Source organism: Electrona antarctica (assembly GCF_951216825.1).
Source record: "Electrona antarctica genome assembly, chromosome: 10".
In the NCBI taxonomy this organism is placed as follows: Eukaryota; Metazoa; Chordata; class Actinopteri; order Myctophiformes; family Myctophidae; genus Electrona; species Electrona antarctica.
The window spans coordinates 50,681,093-50,704,524 of record NC_136791.1 but is presented as its reverse complement, the minus strand read 5'-3'; the positions used below and the strand labels follow the sequence as shown (position 1 = coordinate 50,704,524).

General features: G+C 44.7%; 1 protein-coding gene across 1 annotated transcript in view; it reads left to right on the top strand.

Moving 5' to 3' along the window:
* LOC306930868 (ryanodine receptor 2-like) overlaps positions 1-23,432 on the top strand; it is a 170,084-nt gene that overhangs the window by 21,451 nt on the left and 125,201 nt on the right. Inside the window, 23 exon segments of the mRNA XM_079511964.1 lie at positions 670-803; positions 4,917-5,155; positions 6,073-6,265; positions 7,054-7,273; positions 7,778-7,862; positions 7,865-7,881; positions 8,017-8,120; positions 8,502-8,585; positions 9,524-9,683; positions 10,131-10,278; positions 10,839-11,050; positions 11,586-11,760; positions 11,930-12,138; positions 13,268-13,457; positions 14,240-14,378; positions 15,649-15,760; positions 16,520-16,680; positions 17,100-17,259; positions 17,377-17,463; positions 17,830-18,056; positions 20,662-20,875; positions 22,130-22,786; positions 23,210-23,410. Coding sequence (XP_079368090.1) covers positions 670-803; positions 4,917-5,155; positions 6,073-6,265; positions 7,054-7,273; positions 7,778-7,862; positions 7,865-7,881; positions 8,017-8,120; positions 8,502-8,585; positions 9,524-9,683; positions 10,131-10,278; positions 10,839-11,050; positions 11,586-11,760; positions 11,930-12,138; positions 13,268-13,457; positions 14,240-14,378; positions 15,649-15,760; positions 16,520-16,680; positions 17,100-17,259; positions 17,377-17,463; positions 17,830-18,056; positions 20,662-20,875; positions 22,130-22,786; positions 23,210-23,410 — 4,128 coding nt within the window.

The following is a 23,432-nucleotide window of genomic DNA, read 5'->3' as shown; positions in this document are numbered from 1 at the left end:
AGGTACTGTAGGATGAGGAGCCATGTGATTGCTTGTTTTCTTTGCCACTGACATACAAAATAAGTGGTCAATATATTACCAGAAACCATAGGCAGATAATGCACTGACTGTAAACAACAATGCACAGCTAATGAACAGTAAAGCCCGTCTCCAGTGTGAATGGAGCTTTTAGAATGCATGTCTAATGTAGTAATTGGTAATACAGTTTAAAAGGCTAATAAGTGTGGTGAGTGACCATAAACTAGTTGGCACCACTTAGTTCAGGATTGCATCTATCCTGAGCTGGGACTGAGGATACACAGAATATACAATGACTCTGAATCTATTGTGACCGTAGGTCGCATTTACTATGAAAACCTGCGTATCTCGTGTCCGTCCGTTAGTTAGTTAGTCACCCACACCTCCATATATGGTCACGCCTTGTGACATCACGTCTCCATATATGGTCATGCCTCATGACATCTCGTGACATCACGTGACATCATGGATGGATTATGGAGCCGGCCAGCAACTCTACATCTGACCTCAAACCCTCAGATCTCCATATATAGAGCTGACCTGTTCTGACAGTCGCTTCTCGCCCTCAGGGCGTCTTACTGGTATATATGAGATATGATATGATGTTTATTAACTCTTTGCCGTATGACGGGGTGTCTGTTTGTGGACCAGGTGCTGGACGTACTGTCTTCTGTGTGTGTGTGCCACGGCATGGCGGTGCGTTCCAACCAGAACCTCATCTGTGACAGCCTGCTCCCAGACAGAGACCTGCTGCTGCAGACTCGCCTGCTCAACCAGGTCACCAGGTATTCCAGGAAGTGGTTGGGGGACATTGCCTCTGGGCCCCCCTTGCCTCTGGGGGCCCAGAGGCAAGGTGGGCACACGGCCGCCCACCCGTGCCGTCTCTGTAAAATGAAATTATAATACAGAGATGCAATGACAGTTGTGTTGAACAAAGTTTGGCGGAGCCTGGTGGTGGCTGCTGCTATAGCACACACAGCCACACACCATACCATATGCATAGGCAACATGTGCCCCGCCGCCGCCTCCCTCCCAACAGCTCTGTTAGAGCGTAGGGCTGTAGTCTAATAATGTGAAGGAAGTCAGTAGTGACGTGTCTGTGGTGCGCCACGAGTGTGCATGCATTGGGCTTTCCCAGTCTCGTGTCCCGACAGCCAGGTACGTGCACAAATCACAACAATTGTACAGTGCCCCACTGTTTATAAACCAAAACGCAGTTTGGGGCTTGTAGCTGCCTGCAGCTGCTACAGTTGTACAGCGGGGCACTGTACAACTGTTGTACAGTGCCCCGCTGCGCTGTTTATAAGCAAAAAACTGTCTGTATGGGATATTTCGATCGCGGGGGGGGGGGGGGGGGGGGGCAGTGACGTCTGCTGATTGTTCACCCGTCTGGTACAGACTGCTCGGAAAAAATAAAATAAAAACACTTGTCTCTAGACGATTTATGAGCAATCTGTCATCAGACAGATTGCTCATAAGAGTGTCTGATCCAAAGCAAACCCACACTCTTCACCCATAGTTCAAAGTCCAGCCTTTACCATCTGGCGGGAGATTCTAGGTCCCCAATTGCAGGCCAAAACATTAAATTAATATTAATTTCTGCCTAAGTCCATTAAGCTCCTCGACACCAATACAGTATGTAGTGTAGACGTTGGCCTTAAGGGATAGGATATGCAATATGTCACCACTTTTGCCGTATTCAATGAATAAAGGTTGAACAACATGTGGGCCATGAGGGTAGTGCAATATGTTGTGACTGTCAGCAGGTGTATATACTGTATGTGAATTGTCGTATGTGTACGTATGAAAATACTGTATCGGCAAGATGTTTTTCTTATTTCGTACGTGGAACTGCAGGATATCCAAATCTGTGCACTCGAGTCTGGAGAGGTGGAGGTAAATTTGATCTTAATTGTAGTCCAATGAAATATTGTTTTATTGAATACATATTTCCCGCCCCCAGACCTTTGCTAACAACCCCCTTCTTCTCTATCGCTCCCACCACAGAGAAAGCAGTTATCCCTGGCCCCTGCATGCTTGTCCTTTCCTCTTCGCACCTAACTGATTTTCAATTTAATTGTTAATCTGTGTATATAAAACATATAAGACACATATCTGGCACTGACTATGAATCAGGTGGGAGGTGGAGCATAGCCAACTTTAGCTCCCTATGGGCTACTGTTGTACACACCACTCAATCAACCGCCCTAACAAATAGTTTTGATCATGGAATCCAAAGGTTCCAGGTTCGATCCCCGGCTCTTCCCGGCTACGTGTCGAAGTGTCCTTGGGCAAGACACTTACTGAACCCCTAACTGCTCCTGATGAGCAGGTTGGTGCCTTGCATGGTTTCCTCCGCCATCGGTGTGTGAACTTGAATAGATGAATGTGAAATACATTGTAAAGCACTTTGGAGAAAAGCGTTATATAAATGCATTTACTAGTGCAGTAACAACAGACATTGACCAATTAACAAGTAATTAATTAAGTAAAGTATTTCAATTATGGGTACCCTGACTAACTGTATATCCACGTCAGGAGTATTTTGCTTTCTTTGGGTCTCTGCTCTGATTCTGATACCTTTTCACTCTACATTCTTTCACTTTCAATTTCTCGCTCTGCAAGACATTAGTACAGCTGCTGTCATTTCCCCTGTCCCTCTCTCACTTCATCTTTCTGTCACCTATCCTCCCTCTCGCCTCCACTTCGCCAGCTCTCTCCATCTTCATCACCCTGTGTTCCCAGAATTTCTTTTTTGGACTTTTCAATTCTCTAATCTATTTTACCACCCCCTCCATCTGTCACTTGCACAGGCTCCCAGCTAACACCCATCCCTTTCATCCATTTGCTTCTCTCTTGTTGTCCTGATGTGTCATCATGGCGTCAGGTAAAGGTCGGTGATCCTTGGTAATGGTGGCAACTGGCATTGAGCTTCCAAGAGATTCAGTCGGCTAAAGTGTTTTGTCATTGTCAATGATGCTGTCAATCACAGCCACTCCCTTGTTCACCGTATCTTCGTATTTGCTCCCACATATTTCATTATCGGTGCAGTGTGATCATAAGGTTGTTGGAAACTAATCTGATTAGCCCTCCTGGGCCTCAAGACCTGCCAGCAGTTAATCTCATCGCTCTGGCATAGTTGGCCAATGGCCAACAGTGGATAACTGGTTGTACTGGACAGCTCCCAGGTGTGTGCTGTGTGTGACCATTCTCAGTTGACGTCAACTGGTTAAATGAAACCTAAACCTAAACTACTGCTGTTAAATTGTTTCGGAAATAATTTCTTACCATGCCATGAACCATTACCATTACCACAGTAAGTAAAACTGTACTTTAAATCAAAATGCAATCACTGTACAAGCAAGCACTGTACAGTGACATAGCAATCACTGTACAAAAATGCAATCACTGTACATAAAGACTGCCCCCTCAACCCCTCTGCAGCCATGTCATGTCTCACCACCTGTCTTGAGGAGATAAAGGCATGGATGAGCAACAACTTCCTTCAGTTAAACGGTAGCAAAACTGAAGCCCTTCTTGTTGGCACACCACACCAGGTTCATTCATGCCCCATGTGTCCCATCTCACCTTCGACGGCCAGGTTATCCCCTTCTCCTCCTCAGTCACAAACTTGGGTGTCAAGTTTGATCCTCACCTGACATTCAATGACCACATAAAGCATCTGTTCAGAACCGCATTCTACCATCTCAAAAACATCTCCAAACTCCGCCCCCTTCAAACCCAGTCAGATGCAGAGAAGCTCATCCATGCCTTTATCTCCTCTAGACTGGACTACTGCAACGCCCTCTTCATTGGGATTCCTGGCAAAAATGTACAGAAGCTGCAGTACATTCAGAACAGCGCTGCCAGGGGCACGGTGGCACAGTTGGTAGTGCTGTCGCCTCACAGCTAGAAGGTCCTGGTTTCGATTCCCGCTCAGGGCCTTTCTGTGTGGAGTTTGCATGTTCTCCCTGTGCCCCCTAGGGTAGGTACCCCCACAAAAAACATGCAGTAATCCTGGTCTCTAAACTGCCTCCCCCTGGCCAGCCGGGGCGCCTGATGGAGGGGAAAGGAACTGGTTGGAATAACGTGTTCCTTCCACGCGCTACGTCCAACCAGGGAAACCTGTCAGGTGTAAAGAAGCAACTTGGACACTCAGGCATGAAGGAAGCATGAGTTCAAGTCCGTTGCTCTCCCCATGTCCCCCATATATGGGGACTAGGTTGGCGGAGGGTGTGTAGAGCCCAGGATCACATTAGATAATTGACACAGGGGTGAAAAATGGGTTACAAAATCGTGGGATAAAAATTATATATATAAAAAAAAAAAAAGGACAGAGCCTTTTCACACTGCACTGGCTGGCCCGTTACAGCCAGGATCCACTACAAGGTCCTGCTGATCACATACAACTGCATAAATGGACACGCCCCTCCCTACCTACAGAAATGAATCAACCCTCCAAAAACAACCTCCACCCGCACCCTCAGATCTGCAAACAAATTTCTGCTCCAGGTCCCTGATGCCAAACTACGCACCATGGGGGACCGGGCCTTTTGCTCGGCAGCACCACGCCTATGGAACAGCCTCCCCATGGACTTGAGAGTGCCGCAGACTGTGGAATGTTTTAAAACAGGCCTGAAAACGTTCCTGTTTCGGAAGGCTTTTTCGTGTTGAACTTTGCACTGTTTTTAAAAAATATATATAACCCTGTTTTTAACCTTCTATGATTGATTATATGATTTAACCATGTAGCACTCTGGGATTCCCTGTGAATGAAAAGTGCAATACAAATAAAATTCATTATTATTATTATTACTGAAACCCAGAACCAAAAACATCATGAAAATTATTTTCTTTTCCCTCTCCCTCTCCCTCTCCCCAACCCACCCCACCAAAAGCATGAGGCCCAATATCTTTCTTGCAATGGGGGAGGACTCAGCCCAGCATCGAAGGTGGTACTATGAGCTGGCAGTGGATCATGTGGAGCCGTTCCTCACAGGTGAGCCCACCCACCTGCGAGTGGGCTGGGCTTGTGCGGAGGGCTACAGGCCCTGGCCCACAGGAGAAGGCTGGGGGGCCAGCGGGGTGGGCGATGACCTCTTCTCCTATGGATTTGATGGGCTTCACCTCTGGTCAGGTGAGGATGATCCCCAATAAACAAACAAGTTGGTGCAACTCCCCCCCCTACCCCCCCCTCCTCTCTCTTTCTCTCTCTCTCTCTCTCTCTCTCTCTCTCTCTCTCTCATTAGCAGGCAACAGTGCAGCACTATCTCTCTCTGTTCCTGGCACAACAGCGCCACTTTTGCCCCTACTGGTACTCATAGTCACATAGGTTAAAGTCACATAAGTTAACACGGACATTGCTGTTCCTTGGAGTGGTTGCACCACTCAAAAATAAACACACACACACACACGCACACGCACACGCACACGCACACACACACACACACACAGTATATGGCACTAGCAGGTCAGTGAATTTGCGAGTTAGGAAGAAAATACACAAATACAGAGGTGTGTTTTGTTATTGACATTTTCAAAAGTATCTGTCCCTGGTTTTCCTGATGCCTTTGAAAAATGGCGTTTAGTAGGAAGAAATGGACCATAAGTACAGTACATGAGGTAGCCATGGAGATAATACTAATAATAAGCTTTAGTTTTAAAGCACTTTTTGAAAATGGTTACAAAGTGCAGTCTTAACAATGAAATCAAATAAAATACAATTTGATAGCTGAATGCTTAGGGTGCATACCACATGGGCACAATGCTCTTATCAATGAGTCCCTAGTTTGATTATAGTTATTCTGTCAAGCAATTTAAAAGCAATTTATAGCACGCACGCACGCACGCACGCACGCACGCACGCATGCATGCACACACACACCTATGACCTATGCTTTCCCTCTCAGCTCAATGAATGCAAATTAAATACAGAGGGACAAGGACTGATCACTCACTTCAAACATGTCAGCGTGTGTTCTCCATCGTGCCAGAATGGCCAGCAACGCCTCCCGAGTATAAAAGCTAAAGGTTTCCTTCCTGTGCCTCGGTCAGGCTGTGTGGGTCGCAGAGTGAGCTCTCCCTCTCCACACCTGCTGAGAGCAGAGGATGTGGTGAGCTGCTGTCTCGACCTCTCCACCGCCTGCATCTCCTTCCGGGTCAACGGTTTGCCCGTTCAGGGCATGCTGGAGAACTTCAACCTAGACGGACTCCTTTTCCCCGTGGTCAGCTTCTCTGCTGGAGTCAAGTCAGTGTTGGCAATGTGCTTGTGTTTTACAATATTAAAGGATAATTCCATGCTAGATGGCTTTCTTACCTTTATTTGTAGTCGTTACGTCCCCACCAAAGAGGTCCAGGTGTTATTTTGTGCAAAAGCTCCTTATTGGCTATTTCCCCTACCATAAGCCCTAAATGTATTGCATTGAATTGAATGGGAATTGAATGGAGCTATGGGGTGTTGTGCTAATTTGCTTATTTCCATCGCTCAATTTTTTTTGTATATATCCTCTCTTCATAATGTAAATAATATCCCAAGTGGCACACTTTACTACTTATTTCGATGGAAATAAGCGAATTAGCACAACACCCCATAGCCCCATTCAATTCCAATTCCAATGCAATTCATTGAGGGCTTATGGTAAGGGAAATAGCCAATAAGGAGTTTTTGCACAAAAAAACACCTGGACCTCTTTGGTGGGGACGTAACAACTACAAAGAAAGGTAAGAAAGCCTTCTAGCATGGAATTCTCCTTTAAAAGGATGTGTTTTTCTTTCTTTTTTTATGTGGAAGTGTGAAAATATGTGTTTGAAAAAGTTGCGAGTGCGATCAAATTCATCCGAGCATACAGTACTTCTGCTCAATATATCTGTAAAACATTTTCAATTTTTTACATGGATGACTTTTGAATCAGCAACAGTGTACATTTTCTATATTGAGTCAAATTGTGAAGCTTCTCCTGTGCTTGCTTGAACTCACTGCTTGCACTGGTGGTCTTTCTGCACTTCCCCCCTGTTCCCACTTTCCCGAAAAACCAGGGTCCGTTTCCTGTTCGGAGGGAGGTACGGAGAGTTCCGCTTCCTGCCCCCACCAGGCTTTTCTGCATGTTGTGAGGCCGTGCTCCCGACAGTCAAGCTGAAGGTAGAGCTTTGTCAGAAGTACACCCGGGACCGCGGAGACGGGAAACATGAGCTGGTTGGACCGTCTGTACCCCTCACACCGGTTACCTTCACTCCAGCTCCAGTAGATATCAGCAAGGTACCGCACAGTACCAACAGGTCTTCATTAACAGCTCTGCTATTGAATTTGTGTACTTATATTTTGGCATCATTCTTAATTAGCGGCACTGATATTTGAGCCTGTGTACTTAACTGCATATTTCAACATCATCCATCCATCCATCCATCCATCTTCAACCGCTTATCCGTAGTCGGGTCGCGGGGGCAACAGCTCCACCAGAGTGCTCCAGACTTCCCTCTCCAGAGCAACATTAGTGACTTCCTCCTGGGGGATTCCGAGACGTTCCAAGGCCAGTGAGTCGATGTGTTTCCTCCAACTGCGCCTTGGTCTGCCCCGGGGTCTCCTCCCAGTGGGACGTGCGTCGAGGACCTCCCTAGGGAGGCGCCCGAGAGGCATCCTAACCAGATGCCAGAACCACCTCAGCTGTCTCCTTTCCGATCCATAATGTTTGATTACCATGTTACTAATACTTTTCCATTGTAAAATTCTTACTATATTTACCCATTTTATCCCATACTATAGGTGGCGTTGCCTCCACAACTGGAGCATATCAGAGAGAGACTGGCAGAAAACATCCATGAACTCTGGGCCATGGACAGGGTAGATTTTGTTGGATGCGTGGACATGTGTGCACAAGAACACTTTGAATTGATATTACTATTACATCATAGTATCAATGTACAGTATACTGTACCAGTCAGCATTCTTTAGTTGTGTTGTGTTCAAGAGTGTAAAAGAGGTCCTGTGGTTCTGTTCCTCAGGTGAAAGACGACAGCAAGAGGAACGACCCCTGTCTGGTGGTGTTCTCTAAACTTCCAGAGCAGGAGAGGAACCACAACCTGCAGACGGCTCAAGACACTCTGAGGTGAGCACCATCGCCATACTCTGCACTCCATTTAACCCATTTTGACCTGAGATCAGATTCTAAAAATGTCTTCTACATCCTGACAGTTTTCTGAAAAAGCTATGTTTCTATGTCAGTGGTTCTTCGATTTTTCAAAAATAGCAGACCTACAAGCTCGTAGCGCGCCACTCGGTGGCGCGCTATGAGCTTGTAGATCTGCTATTTTTCAATAGCTAAAGCATAACATAATGCTAACACCAAAAGGGGTTAAAATGAATCCATTAATTGTGAAGGTGACAATTGAAATGGCATTGTATTATTTGAATGATTCCTTTGATTGGATTTTCTTTGTGTCTAAGATAGCTAGTGTTCAGTTACTGCACTTTTTTTTTCTTCTGGTAGGGCACTGCTTGCCCTTGGGTTCTACATCGGATTTACTGATGACTACGCCAACAAAGCAGTGAAATACATGAGGCTTCCTGACAAGTATGCCACCACACATAATATACGCATAATGTCACATAATTAAAACAATTTACGTTAAAAAAAAAAGAATGTAATGGGTGGACACTGGCTCATGTCTCTGGACTGTGTTTCTATGTAATGGGTGGACACTGGCTAATGTCTCTGGACTGTGTTTCTATGTAATGGGTGGACACTGGCTCATGTCTCTGGACTGTGTTTCTATGTAATGGGTGGACACTGGCTCATGTCTCTGAACTGTGTTTCTATGTAATGGGTGGACACTGGCTCATGTCTCTGAACTGTGTTTCTATGTAATGGGTGGACACTGGCTCTGTCTCTGGACTGTGTTTCTATGTAATGGGTGGACACTGGCTCTGTCTCTGGACTGTGTTTCTATGTAATGGGTGGACACTGGCTCTGTCTCTGGACTGTGTTTCTATGTAATGGGTGGACACTGGCTCTGTCTCTGGACTGTGTTTCTATGTAATGGGTGGACACTGGCTCTGTCTCTGGACTGTGTTTCTATGTAATGGGTGGACACTGGCTCTGTCTCTGGACTGTGTTTCTATGTAATGGGTGGACACTGGCTCTGTCTCTGGACTGTGTTTCTATGTAATGGGTGGACACTGGCTCTGTTTCTGGACTGTGTTTCTATGTAATGGGTGGACACTGGCTCTGTCTCTGGACTGTGTTTCTATGTAATGGGTGGACACTGGCTAATGTCTCTGGACTGTGTTTCTATGTAATGGGTGGACACTGGCTCTGTCTCTGGACTGTGTTTCTATGTAATGGGTGGACACTGGCTAATGTCTCTGGACTGTGTTTCTATGTAATGGGTGGACACTGGCTCTGTCTCTGGACTGTGTTTCTATGTAATGGGTGGACACTGGCTCATGTCTGGACTGTGCCACCTCCCAGGCACTGAGGCAGTCCCCACTTAACCATTCCTGTCCTTCAAGGTACGAGCAGCCTAGCGGCTACAGACCTGCCCCCGTGGACCTGAGCCAGGTGGTGCTGAGCCCGGCCTTGGAGGCGGCGGTGGACCTGCTGGCTGAGAACGACCACAACGTGTGGGCCAGAGAACGCATCAGGCAGGGCTGGACCTACGGAGGTCAACAGGTATGTTCCTTGCAGAGTTCTGGTCATTTGACATAGGCCCAATTCTGAAAACATCTTTACCTAAAGACGATGTCATGGTGGATGTTAATTGTATCTCCTTTTTATCGTCTTTTATCCTTGCCTTTTGACCCATTTTGACCTGAGATCAGATTCAAAAAATGTCTTCTACATCCTGACAGTTTTCTGAAAAAGCTATGTTTCTATGTCAGTTGTTCTGACAGTCGTTTTTGTCAGTATTAAAAAATAGCAGACCTACAAGCTCGTAGCGCGCCACTCGGTGGCGCGCTACGAGCTTGTAGGTCTGCTATTTTTCAATAGCTAAAGCATAACATAATGCTAACACCAAAAGGGGTTCCCGCCCAAAATGGGTTAAGTGCAGTGGACAATGTCTCAAGTACAACAATTTAGCTGACATTTCTCAGAGTGTACTGTATGTTGTCTTTTTAGGATGTGAAGCTGAAATGGAGCCCACAACTGGTTCCCTACAATCTTCTTGATGAGAGGGGCAGGAGGACGGTTAGGGAGAGTGCCCGAGAGGCTGTCTGTACCCTACTTGCCTATGGCTACAATTTGGAGCCCCTCGACCAGGAACGGAGTACGTATGTCCCGAAAAGCATCAGCTTTACTTTTAATTTAATCTCACTTGTATGTACAATACATTTTTAACCAATGTAATGTGGACTATAAATATAGAGCCAATCTGCATTTTATAATGAAAATTAAATTAAGATGCACTGGCTTCTCAATCTTTGTCCCATCTGTGTTTGAAGTAGAATGCATACTGTACGCGTCCATATCATATTCATTATCATAATGTGTTTCCCTGTGGATTAGTTCTGGCTGTTTTAATCAATTTAGGCCTGACCTCAAAATTCAAAAAAAATCTTCTAAATCCTCCAGTTTTCTGAAATAAATATTTTCACGATTTTTCAAAAATAGCAGACCTACAAGCTCATAGCGCGCCACTCGGTGGCGCGCTATGAGCTTGTAGATCTGCTATTTTTCAATAGCTAAATTATAACAGAATGTTTAAAACACCAAAAGGGGTTCCCGCCCAAAATGGGTTAATGAGAATTGAAAATGAGAATCATGTAAATCAAATTATAGTTGATCAATTATTCATCCAGTTATTTCCCTTCCCCAATGGGTTTGCAGCCATGCTGCCAGATCAATGTCTCAACAACTCTGCTGAGAAGTTGCGGGTGTTCAGGGCTGATAAGTCGTACGCTGTGGCCCAGGGAAAGTGGTACTTTGAGTTTGAGGTGGTGACGGCGGGGAGGATGAGAGTGGGCTGGGCCAGGCCCGGCTGTGCCTTGGAGAGAGACCTGGGCTCAGATGACCAGGCCTTTGTCTTTGATGGATCTAAGGTAAGTTTACTTGTCTTTATCCTGATATTAACTTGAGCATTAGTGTGCCCACCCAGATTCATTGTTTTAACATTAGTTTTAATAGTTTAATACAGCATTAATATATGCTAGTCAATAGATAGTTTGTATTCATAATTTAACCCTGGTGTTCCTATTTTGAGCATCTTATTATAGGTGTAATCTTTGAAAAAACATTCCACACATTTTATTGAATATAGATGTTTTTTTTCAATATTCAAAAAAATAGCAGATCTATTTTCACTATTCATCAACAAAGTATATTGGCACTTATGTGTTTATTATGTGCTTATTGGGGCTTATACTCCTGTGTGATAATTTGCGTCTTCACTTTTCTGTCCTCACTTTTGTCTTCAATGTTTGTGTTTACACAGACACGAAAAGATGGGCATAGGAGGGGCTAGCGCCTCTCACAAATAAAAATCTCTGACTTTTTTACTCTCACCCTGTCTCTTCCTCTGTCTGTCTGTCTGTCTGCATCCATGTCTCTTTGTGTCCCCCCTGCCATGACTTTCAGGCCCAGTGGTTCCATCAGGGTGGTGAGTCCCTGGGATGTCACTGGCAGAGAGGCGACGTGGTGGGCTGTTTGGTGGACATGGCTGAGCGAACAATGATGGTCACGCTCAACGGAGAGTTGCTACTCAACGACAGGGGATCAGAGATGGCTGCCAGCGACTTTGATATCAGAGACGGTCGGCACCACTTTCTGACTAGGAATGCAGAAACTTAAAACATTCACCACCACCTCACTGAAGTTACAGAGAGATTTTGTCTAATTTAGCACTGTTACATCCACGGCTTGTTCAGATATATTTAGCATAATACATGCTTTATCAGTTTTATTTACTTTGTCTCTCCCAGGACTGCTGCCTGTGGTCAGTATGGGTGTAAACCAGGTGGGTAGACTGAACCTCGGCCGCCAGGTGGGCTCCCTGCAGTGTTTTACCATGTGTGGCCTACAGCAGGGCTACAAGCCCTTTGCCATCAACATGGCCAGAGACCCAACCCTGTGGATGAGCTGGAGACAACCTCGGTTTACCTCCATACTTCCTAATCACCAAAACTTACTGGTTTGTTTCTATACATTTCATTTGCCAATTCTCAAGCACACAGGATAGTTCCATAGAGAGAGAGAGAGAGTTTTTTTTTAAGTTAAGTTTTTTTAAGTTAAGTTTTTATTTTTATTTTTTTAGTGTGTATGTGTGCGTGCGTGTGTGTGTTTTAAAAAAAAAAAGTTTTCTTAAAGTGTTTTTTTTAAGTTTTTTTTGTAAGTTAAGTTTTGCGTGTGTGTGTGTGTGTGTGTGTGTGTGTGTGTGTGTGTGTGTTTTGTGTGTGATACAGCTGCGCCCTCTGGTGGTGGGCGGGTGGTGTTACAGCATGACACACAGACAGACACACACACACACAGACAGACAGACAGACATGTTCTCTTAGGTCTCATAGTTAGTGCTCACTGCGTTCGCTGCATTCGCAATAATAATTCATAGGTCAGTCATTACATTAATTATGATAGGGAGCAGTGGCTCAGGGGGTAGAGTGGCCGGCTGGATGGGAACCGCGAGGTTCCCAGTTCCATCCCGGGCTCCCCCAGAGTTAGTGTCGAAGTGTCCTTGAGCAAGCTCTGAACCACTAATTGTTCCCTGATGTGCAGGTTGGTGCCTTGATTGATTGATTGATTGAAATATTTATTAACAGTTTGCAGAATTACAGTACATTTCAAGCACAAACTCAATACAAAGGCTGTTAACTGTGAGTGGACGACCCAATTAAGCATTACACTTGTTTACAACAGGGTCCACCATGTTCAATTCATCAAAACATTTAGAGACGTACAAATAGACACTTCTATATAGGCAAAGAACAGAACAGGAATTCATCATAATGTAGGTAAAAAGGGAAAAGAAACATATACAGTGAGGGGAAAAGGGGGGAGGGGGGATTCAGATTTTACGGGGGCCAGTTTCGAATTGCAGCCATCCGTAGGTGCCTTTTGAGAGCGGTTTTGAAGGAGTCAAGGGATTCGCATGTCTTAATGACTGTTGGTAGGGCGTTCCACATTTTGGTGGCATAGGAGCGAAAATAATTTAGTCCCTTGTTTGTGCCGCATGGTTTCCTCTGCCATCGGTGTATGAATGTGTGTGACACAGTGTGTCTGAATGGGTGAATGAATGTAATGCACAATCTATTCTCTCATTCAAGGTCACCAGAGTCAATGGGACAGGTGATGGTTCACCTATTCTGAGGGTTACCCAGCGCTCATTTCCACCCCAGAGTGGTGGAAGCACCGACATGGCCTTCTACCGTCTGAGCATGCCCATTGAATGTGCTCCTGTGCTCTCTAGACCTGCAGCGGGCGCTCTGCCAGCCGCCACCAACACCTTTTCCCCAGGTTAGGATTGCTTTGACTCACATCAGGGGTGGGCAACTTTGACGATGGAGAGGGCCACTATATTTCCACACTCACTCCCTAGGGCCATATATTACTGTCGTAGCAAAAATAGCCGATCTACAAGCTCAAAACGCGTCGCGCTGCGACGCGTTTTGAGCTTGTAGATCGGCAATTTTTGCTATATTCAAATTGAAAACTTGAATTTTTGCTATTTTTGAATTTGAATCCTGAAAATTAACATGTTTATGTCATTTCAAATGCCTTTAATTATACTTGTTTTGAGCATTGAGCTACTAATTTAGACTGAAGTAATTAAAGCGGGTCATGTTGGCATGTTGTGGAATTGTAACAGCTGAAACCAATATTATATCAGTATTCTGACATTAACCTGAGGGCCGCATTAAGTAAAGGTGGGGGCCGCATGTGGCCCCCGGGCCGCCAGTTGCCCACCCCTGACTCACATTGTGCATAGTGCCAATTGCCACTTGTTCTAGATTCTGTTGGGTCTTGCCACGGCTGAACAGAGAATTGAATGTGTTTGTACACACCACTGAAAGCACTATTGACCCATGTTAATCTATAGCCTTGTTGGCAAATGACATCCGTTTAGCAATTAAATCTAATCACACAATCGTTGTGTGAAAACTGGCTGAACTAAATGGCGAGAGCAATCTCTCCTTGCCTTTTAATCCAGGCAACTGCATTTCTAATATTATGACCTTGCTTGGATGATTTCAGCTCCCCAGAGCACAGCTGTAATTAACTTCCTTTTATCCTCTCAGGCAGGAAAGAGCTGGATGAGTTTCAGATGGACTCTGATTTTGCGGTGCTGATGAAGTCGGCGCATGGATTCACTGGCTCCAGAGACGAGCTCAACCACAAGGATCACAGCCATGACAAAACCTCTAAACGTAAACAAAGGTAGCTGAAGGAGATACTGTAACTGCTGTGGGGATGTGTGCATTTTCACCCATTTAGGCCTGAGATCAGATTCTAAAAATGTCTTCTACATCCTGACAGTTTTCTGAAAAAGCTATGTTTCTATGTCAGTCGTTCTTCGATTTTTCAAAAATAGCAGACCTACAAGCTCGTAGACCTACGAGCTTGTAGATCTGCTATTTTTCAATAGCTAAAGCATAACATAATGCTAACACCAAAAGGGGTTCCCGCCCAAAATGGGTTAATGTCGTTGGGGAGGAACAAAAGCATTAACGTTTGAAGTGTTAGTGTAGCTGGAGTAACTCTGCATGGAAGACCAGACGCCTGATATCTGCCTTGGCCTACAGTCGATGTTTGGTTTCCCATGCGTTAGGCTCATGTAGATTTAGTTTGGTGGGATGTCAGTGTGTTTCCCAGTTTCACAGCGCAGAGGCGTATCTACAATAAGGTGAGGGCAGGCGTCCGCCTGTCCAAATCCATTTCTGGCCTGGCCAAAATCCATACAATGAGAAAAAAAGAGGACAAAAACAAGACCTGAGAACTATTAATGGACAGCTGATTGGCCGTTGCCGTAGAGCAGCCTTTGTATACTACTCGTCTGGCAGGTATTTTTTCATTTCAACCTTTATTTAGTTCTCGGAGAACACACTTTTTCAGTGGTGCCGAGATTACAACACATCAACAATGTACAATGGGGGGGACAAAGAAAACAAAACATAGATGAGTAAAGTAAATTACTGGTTAATAATAAAGGAACATTACATAGTGATCAACTCAATTAAAACAGGTACAGTTGATATTTACCAACGTTGATATATCAAGTTGAAAGCGATATAGAGAAGGAAGAGAGCTGTACTTTAGTGAAGTTTGTAGGGTGTTCCAAGTGTGTGGGGCAGCGCACTTGAAAGCAGATTTTCCAGAAGTAGTGGAGGTATGTATGGTCTCAAGCATCAAATAGTCTTGAGAGCGTGTATGATAAGAAATAGTTTTCCATTGTAGAAGAGAGTTTAAATAAGAAAACCTTTAGTGCTACGATTGTGCGCGGGGAGACGACAATTAACACATCTTGTCTGCCCAAAACGTAATTCCTGGATACGCCACTGTCACAGCGCCAGCGGTAAATGTAGCATAAATATGACCTGGGTTTGAATCCACGTAATCTGAGTTCCCAGAAGTTTTATTTTTCGCCACTAGGGGGCCGAGAAAAATTAGAATCCACGTGGCTCTACAGGTGTATATGTGTGTTCTACAGGTTCTTGCTGAAGAAGAAGCCAGAATTGGTCAAAAGTAACTCCAAAGCCCGTCTCCTTGAAGAGGTCCTCCTTGACAAAGACACATATGATCAACTTGTCCAGAGCTCTACAGTAAGCACTGTCACTTTTACCTACCTTGAACAAAATCTACTCTAATGTTAATTCGGTTATAGTTTATATTATTAGATTTTCTTTTTGGTTTTCTTGTTTCTCACAATGTCTTTTATTTTTTTACCTCAATCAGAATGCACAAAATCCACATATAATCCATTGGGCTCCAGCCCTTCACTTTGTAATGATTACATATGTTAATTTTTTTTTTTACATCATAACTATATACAGTAGATTGAGGTTTGTGTTAGTTCAGGCCACATAGTCATATGACAATAATAAGCAACTAACCACATCCGCTGACAGCTCAGCTCATTCATATGCCAATCACACTCATTGTCATGACAAGGCAGTCTTTTCTTAAATGATAGCCTCCAAATGCGGCAAATGTACGGTGACAAATAACCTGTTTCCCTTCCTCTTTCCCTACTCACTCTATGCATCCTCACACTACAGTAATCGGCAAGCTGTCACCTCAGCCTGGTTCAGTGCTATAGTATTGATTGTTGTATAATTGTGGCTGCAGGTTCTGTTCAGTCTGTACCCCATGCCTGGGGGGAGGGATTCTTTTCATCATGCACTCTGCTTTATCCTGCTTGTTTCAGAATGAGCACGGGGGTTCTGAAGTTCTAAACGGAACCATAACACCAAACATGAATGTATTGCATTGTTTAAGCAGTTAACTTTGATGCGAGTATAGTCCGAAATTAAATGAAGGAAATTGACTACAATTGAAAAAATGTCCTCTCTCCTTCTTAGTATTATTACTCGGTGAAGGTACTCCCGGGTCAGGAACCATTCAACGTGTGGGTGGGCTGGGTGACCTCGGACTTTCACCAACAGGACCTGAGCTTTGACTCCGACACAGCCCGCACTGTGACACTTACCCTCGGCGATGAGAGTGGAAAGGTCCAGGAGAGGTCTGTGTACAAGAATAGTTCAGATATAATGGGCTCCATTTTCGTCACCTCTAAACCCCTTAACCCTAAACTTCTTTGCCTTTTTTACTATTTTGAAAAACATTTTTGAATAGTTCAACTAGCCACATTGACACGTTGTGAGCTTGTAGACTGGCCATTTTAACTATTCAAAAATGTTTAGCAAAATAGTTTAAAAAAAGCAAAAAAGTTTAGGGATAAGGGGTTTAGCGGTGACGAAAATGGAGCCCTATATGTTTTGAGATTTTTAAGTAGATACAGTTGATGTTTTGATGTGCCATTGTTTTGTGACTTTATAGTGCATTTTGCTTTGATTTAAACACTCCAGTACTTGATGCCTCATTTGTGCTTCTTCATGACCAAGTAGCCATTTAACATATCACCATTCTTTCCCTCTGCAGTGTTAAGCGGAGCAACTGCTACATGGTGTGTGCTGGGATGGCTAACGGCTTGTCTCAGAGTAGGAGAAGTACTGGGCTGCAGATTGGCTGTGTTATTGACACAGCCACTGGCCTGCTAACCTTCACATCCGGTGGATTTGAGATGGCTACCTTCTTTCAAGTAGGTCACATTGTTTGTCTTCTCTTACATATTTTAAGTATCAGTACATCAAGTATATTTTAATTGTCATTGTCAGCATTGTGTTTCACAGAATTGTTATTTCTGCACTGTAACCAGGTGGAGCCTGGCACTAGGTTGTTTCCTGCCGTTTTTGTCAAGCCTACCTGCAGAAACATGTTTCAGTTTGAGTTTGAACGCATCAAGGTAACATAGATTTTCCCATCTGTGGATGCAATACAACCTGCTCCACTTTATAACTGTACCACGATGTGGTTCCATTAAACCCATTTTGTGCGGGAACCCCTTTTGGTGTTAGCATTATGTTATGCTTTAGCTATTGAAAAATAGCAGATCTACAAGCTCATAGCGCGCCACCGAGTGGCGCGCTATGAGCTTGTAGGTCTGCTATTTTTGAAAAATCGAAGAACGACTGACATAGAAACATAGCTTTTTCAGAAAACTGTCAGGATGTAGAAGACATTTTTAGAATCTGATCAAATGGGTTAAGTCTCTGTACTATTTACACCTTTGATTGCTTATCTCTGTATTTGTTTTCTCTTGTCTGTATAGAATGTGATGCCATTGTCAGCAGGTCTGTTCCGTAGCCAGAGAAGGAACGCCACTCCCCAGTGCCCTCCCAGGCTGCAGGTTCAAGAGCTCAGGCCTGTCCTGTGGACCCGGGTGCCTGACCACATGCTCAGGGTCATGGCAGCCAGGCCAGATGAGCGCCATGGCTGGAGGATCCAGTGCACTGAGCCCCTGCAGGTCATGACCCTTCACATCCCGGATGAAAACAGGTTAGAGGGATAAAAATTCCTTTAGAAAATCTGGATAAAAGTCAATTATTAAGCTGCAATTGGTAATACTGTTCATGTCATACCAAGATTCGATCCCGGGTCTTCCATATGAGAGACCAGATTTATACCGCTCATTCTCAGTGGAAGGAGAAGTGTCTCTCTGCAGTGCACAGGTGCCTAGGGAACGCCCTTTCTATGGGAACACCTACAAGCCTAGTGATATGGTCACCCAAGGCACGTGGGAGCCCTGGTTGTATTTCATACAACATCCTGCGTATTGGTGCCGGGAGAGTGCTGGTTTTGTTCTACTCAACGTCCTGCATACAGTATGTTTGTCAAAGGGAGAGGGCTCATTTTGTTCCTGTGTATGTGCAATTTCAAAATGCGTGAAAACCTATTCCATCCATCATGGCTTGCCATTTTAACTCAGAAAGCATGCTCGTCATCGCACAAAGCCATCGGATGACAGGGCTGGCAGTCATGATTGTCATGCTCCTCGCTGTCAAAGCGCCTAGGTTGTTTTCCATTAGTAAGCCTTGCCTAGCCATGATGACCATAGGGCAGGAGCCAATCCCCTGTTTCTGTAGCGTGAGGCAGCTTGATGTATAAGTACACCCCCTGGACATGACACTAGTACTGTATGTCGCAGGCGGTGGCTCAGGGGTAGAGTTTCCGGATGGTAACCGCAAGGTCGCCAGTTCGAACCCGGGCTCCCCCAGAGTTAGTGTCGAAGTGTCCTTGAGCAAGACACTGAACCCCTAATTGCTCCTGATGTGCTGGTTGGTGCCTTGCATGGTTTCCGCCGCCATCAGTGTATGAATGTGTGTGTGAATGGGCGAATGTAATGCACAATCTATGTAAAGCGCCTTGGATAAAGGCGCTATATAAATGCACCATTTACCATTTTATTTACCATTTAGGGATTACCCCAATCCAACCCTTGATGCTGAGTGCCAAGCAGGGAGGCACTGGGTCCCATTTTTACAAGTTTTTGGTATGATTCGGCCGGGGATTGAACCCAAACCTCCCAGTCTCAGGGCAGACACTCTGACCACAAGGCCACTGAGCTGGTTTTGTTTTCCATTATTATATTATTATATTTATTCCGCCAGGCGGGAGACAGAAATTATGTTTCTGCCTCTCTCTGTGAGTGTGTCTGTGCTCAACTAGGCCAATACTACACCCCAAACTTTTCTTTCTTTTCAAAATCTTTTTATTTTCGTTTTATAACAGTATGGGTGTCAAGTCACAGGTTAATAGAACAAAATACAAATAAAATCAGATTTTAGTATCAGTGACTGAGGTAAACAAACGTACTGTATGAATCACAGAGATCGTGGGCAGACATAATGAAATGTTATTGTGCAAAACATGCCCCTTCAAGATAAAAAACATTTTCTCCCCTTCGAGTCCCAATTTAGTAAAGCCAATTCCCAATTCCCCAGCCTCTCTACAAGTACTCCATCTCTGCTAACCCCCACAATCAGTCATTGGGAGGGTGAAGAAAGCCTCAGGTCTCCAAACCTTTCAAACCTAAAACTCTTGAACCGTAGGTCATACAGTCAAAAACAGTGGAGCTTTCAGGAGATAAATGCTAAAAGATGGCTAAGGGCAGTCACACATGAGCTTCATATGCGCTGTAGCCAAAGCAAGGTGAGGCTTCAGATGCGTCAATTTCCCATGTTGTCTTGCGGGTTGTGGGCAGTAAAGGTCAGTGCTGGTTCTGGTGCTGTCCTTTAGCTTGGTAGTTATTTTGACGTCGGAGTGATTGGCTCACTGAAAGAAGACTACAAGCGAAATGGCTGCCAAATGGGTCAATGACGGCACTTCTTTCCTCTTGGTTAATGAATGCCCGATCAAAGTTCACCAACGTTGAACTCCAAGCTTCACACGTTTGGACTTCAACGCTGTCGACGTGCTGTAACAGGCAGCTCCATCCCATAACTCCCACAGTATGGACATGAACAGGGAAACTTCAGAGCACATGTGTGACTGTGCCCTGAGAATGAATAGCTGTAATATTTTCTTAATATTTTTCGCAAGGCTTTAGATTAGAATATTATGTGAAATAAGATATACAGTATATTTGAAAGATTTTTTAAAATTATTCATCAATATGAAATTCTATTATAGTATTATTAGTCAACTCGCCTAGTTTGGTATTGTATGGTACTGTAGGTGTTAAAAAAGGTGTTATTTTTTATTTTTATATTACATTTTTATCCCACGATTTTTGCAACCCATTTTTTTTCACCCAGTGTCAATAATCAAATGTAATCCTGGGCGCTACACTCCCTCTGCCAACCTGGGGAGAGCAACCAACTGACCTCATGCTTCCTTCTATTCATGAGGAGTCCAAGACGCTTTTTTTCACCTAACAGGGGTTGGACGTAGTCACCGAGTGGCTACCGAGTGGCTACCGAGTGGCGCGCTACGAGCTTGTAGGTCTGCTATTTAAAAAAAATCGAAGAACCACTGACATAGAAACATAGCTTTTTCAGAAAACTGTCAGGATGTAGAAGACATTAGAATCTGATCTCAGGTCAAAATGGGTCAAAAATGTCTTCCAAGGGATTCCAGACTGACGACGGTCTTGTCTCTCTAGGTGTGTGGACATCCTGGAGCTGTCCGAACTCAGTGACCTTATGACGTTTCACCACCACACCCTCCTCTTCTACTGCTCCCTCTGTTCCCTTGGCAACAGCAGAGTATGCCACGCCCTCTGCAGTCACCTGGACCAATCACAGCTTCTCTACGCCATTCAGAGTCCCCGCCTCCCTGGCCCACTCCGCTCTGCGTTCTACCAGCTGCTCATCCAGGTTAGGGGCCACATTTACAGCGAGCATCAACATACGTGACTAAATTTGACTGAGGGACTGCCATTGGATTGTTTTGCATTTTCGTTTTTTCATGTCATATGAAAGCAGGGAACCATAGCTTCAAATTGACATTGTTTGTTCAATTTGACCCACCGGTTTTGGAGATATGGCTTATAGAGTAATGTCTTGCAGAAAACAGCGAGTTGAGAAAACAGGCTTGAAAGGTTCGCCTCTGTGGACTCAAACATTACACCTAGCTACATGTTTAAGTATTTATTTCATATTGTGTCGATATATATGTCGATTTCAGCTCAGACACTTATTTCAGACATGCTCTAGTATGTGAAGAGTCTGCCTGTGCTATAAACTAATTTCTCCTCTCGTGAAAAGCTGGAATTTGCGTGATGGCAGTCTCTCAGTCAAATCTGGTCACATCTTGTATTCGGATTGTGTTTACATATTATATAGATTCCCCAAACGGTGCGTCGGGACCCATGTTTGGGTCACGGACCAATTTTTATGGGTCACGAGTAAATATCCCCTTATTTCAAATGATTTAAAAACAAGTTTTAACATATATTTTTTCATCAATCAATTCTTTTTAAGTATTTCATAAATAATATAGAATTATCAAATAATTTCCATAAATAAAAAAAGAAAAAAGAAAACGTTTGTAACGTAAGTATTGAAAATGAGCTTTGTAGAGCTGCTATTTTCCTGGGCAAATGTCTAATTTCTCTTTTGGGTCTTGAGCTAATAAGTTTGGGAACCACTGATCTGGCTGGATTATACAGCTGTATCCACAGTACCACAACAACACAAATCAGATTTCTCACTTACACAATACACAGCATGATTTAGACCAGGGGTTCTCAACCCGTGGGTCGCGACCCCTCGGGGGGTCGCCAAATTATTTTAGGGGGTCCCCAAAATATAAAAAATAAATAAAAATAAAGATATTTTTTTTTAAATTTTATTTTCACGAATTTTCAAAAATAGCAGACCTACAAGCCACCGAGTGGCGCGCTATGAGCTTGTAGATCTGCTATTTTTCAATAGCTAAATTATAACAATGCTTAAAACACCAAAAGGGGTTCCCGCCCAAAATGGTTTAAGGTTATTGTAGCAGTCAATTTATATTGGGGGTCGGGAGGGGGCGGGGGTCCCGAGACATTGCCAAAGCATTTCCGGGGGTCCCCGGCCAAAAACGTTGAGAACCCCTGATTTAGACTAATATTGCTATGTTTTTTCTAGGTTCACCTCAGCTCCCACATGGCGGCTCGTCTCATGATGAGCCAGGAGTACGTTGTCCCTATGACAGACCAAACCAGGGTTATCACCCTCTGCCCTAGCCCGGCCAGAGGTGGTGTCAGAGGAGACCGTCGACCTTCACAGGGCATCCCTAGCATGGGCCTCAGCACCTCCCTCAAACCCCAGATGAACTCCTCCTCACCTTGCTTTGTCAGGAGCAACAGAACAGTTGGAGATGGTGAGACAACATACACGGACAGCCCAGAAATCCCCCTGGACGTCCTGAAGACCCTGGCCCTGGAGATGCTCACCACAGCCGTGCGCGCTGTGGGGCAGGGCGTGAGGGACCCTGAAGGGGGTAGCGTCGAGCGTCTCCTGGTTCCCCTCATCAGGTTGGTCTACACGCTGCTGGTGATGGGCGAGTTTGGAGACGAGGACCTGGGGAAAGTGCTACGACTGATAGAGCCTAGAGTGTTCTCCAGAAAAGATGAAACCCATGAAGTGGAAGTGGTAGAAGAAGAAGAGGAGGAGGAGGAAGAGGACAAAGAGGCTAGTGATGGTGAATGTAAGATGGAGCAGGAAGGGAACAAAGACAAGAAAGAGGACACCCCCAAACCAGGGCTTCTTCAGATGAAGCTTCCAGAAGCTGTCAAACTTGAGGTGAACATGCAGGTTACTCACGTGTAATATAATGTAGAAGGGAGTTCCAGCCGCGCCTCTAGCCTATAGCAGGCCAGTCTGGTGCATCTCAGGAGCAGGACAGATAACATGCGAACAAGAAGGCACTGGAGCAGCTCAGACGATTTAGGCCCTTATTTTATTATGTCAGGGTGCAGGTAAAAAGTGACAACGTTTCAATGTGTCAATGTACATCTTCGTCAGGTCATGACCTAAGGGCCTAAATAGTCTGAGCTGCTCCAGTGCCTTCTTGTTCACGTGTAATATAATGTATTTCATATTGTTTCAACTATGCCTGTTGAATCCTAATATGACATATTTTAGCTACAGTATATCTCAATAAATCATTTAAAGAATTTGAATCATAAAGCTGGTGAATAGCACAGTCTGTCTGTCTGTCCGCAGCTCTGCCAGGTGCTGTCTTACCTTTGCGACTGCCAAGTGCGCCACAGGGTGGAGGCTGTGGTGTCCTTCTCTGATGCCTTCGTCGGCAGGCTGCAGGACAACCAGCGTTTCCGCTACAAGCAAGTCATGCAGGCACTCAACATGTCTGCCGCCCTCACTGCCCGCAAGACCAAGGAGTTCCGCTCACCTCCACAGGAACAAGTAAGTGGAGGGAAGCTGGGAA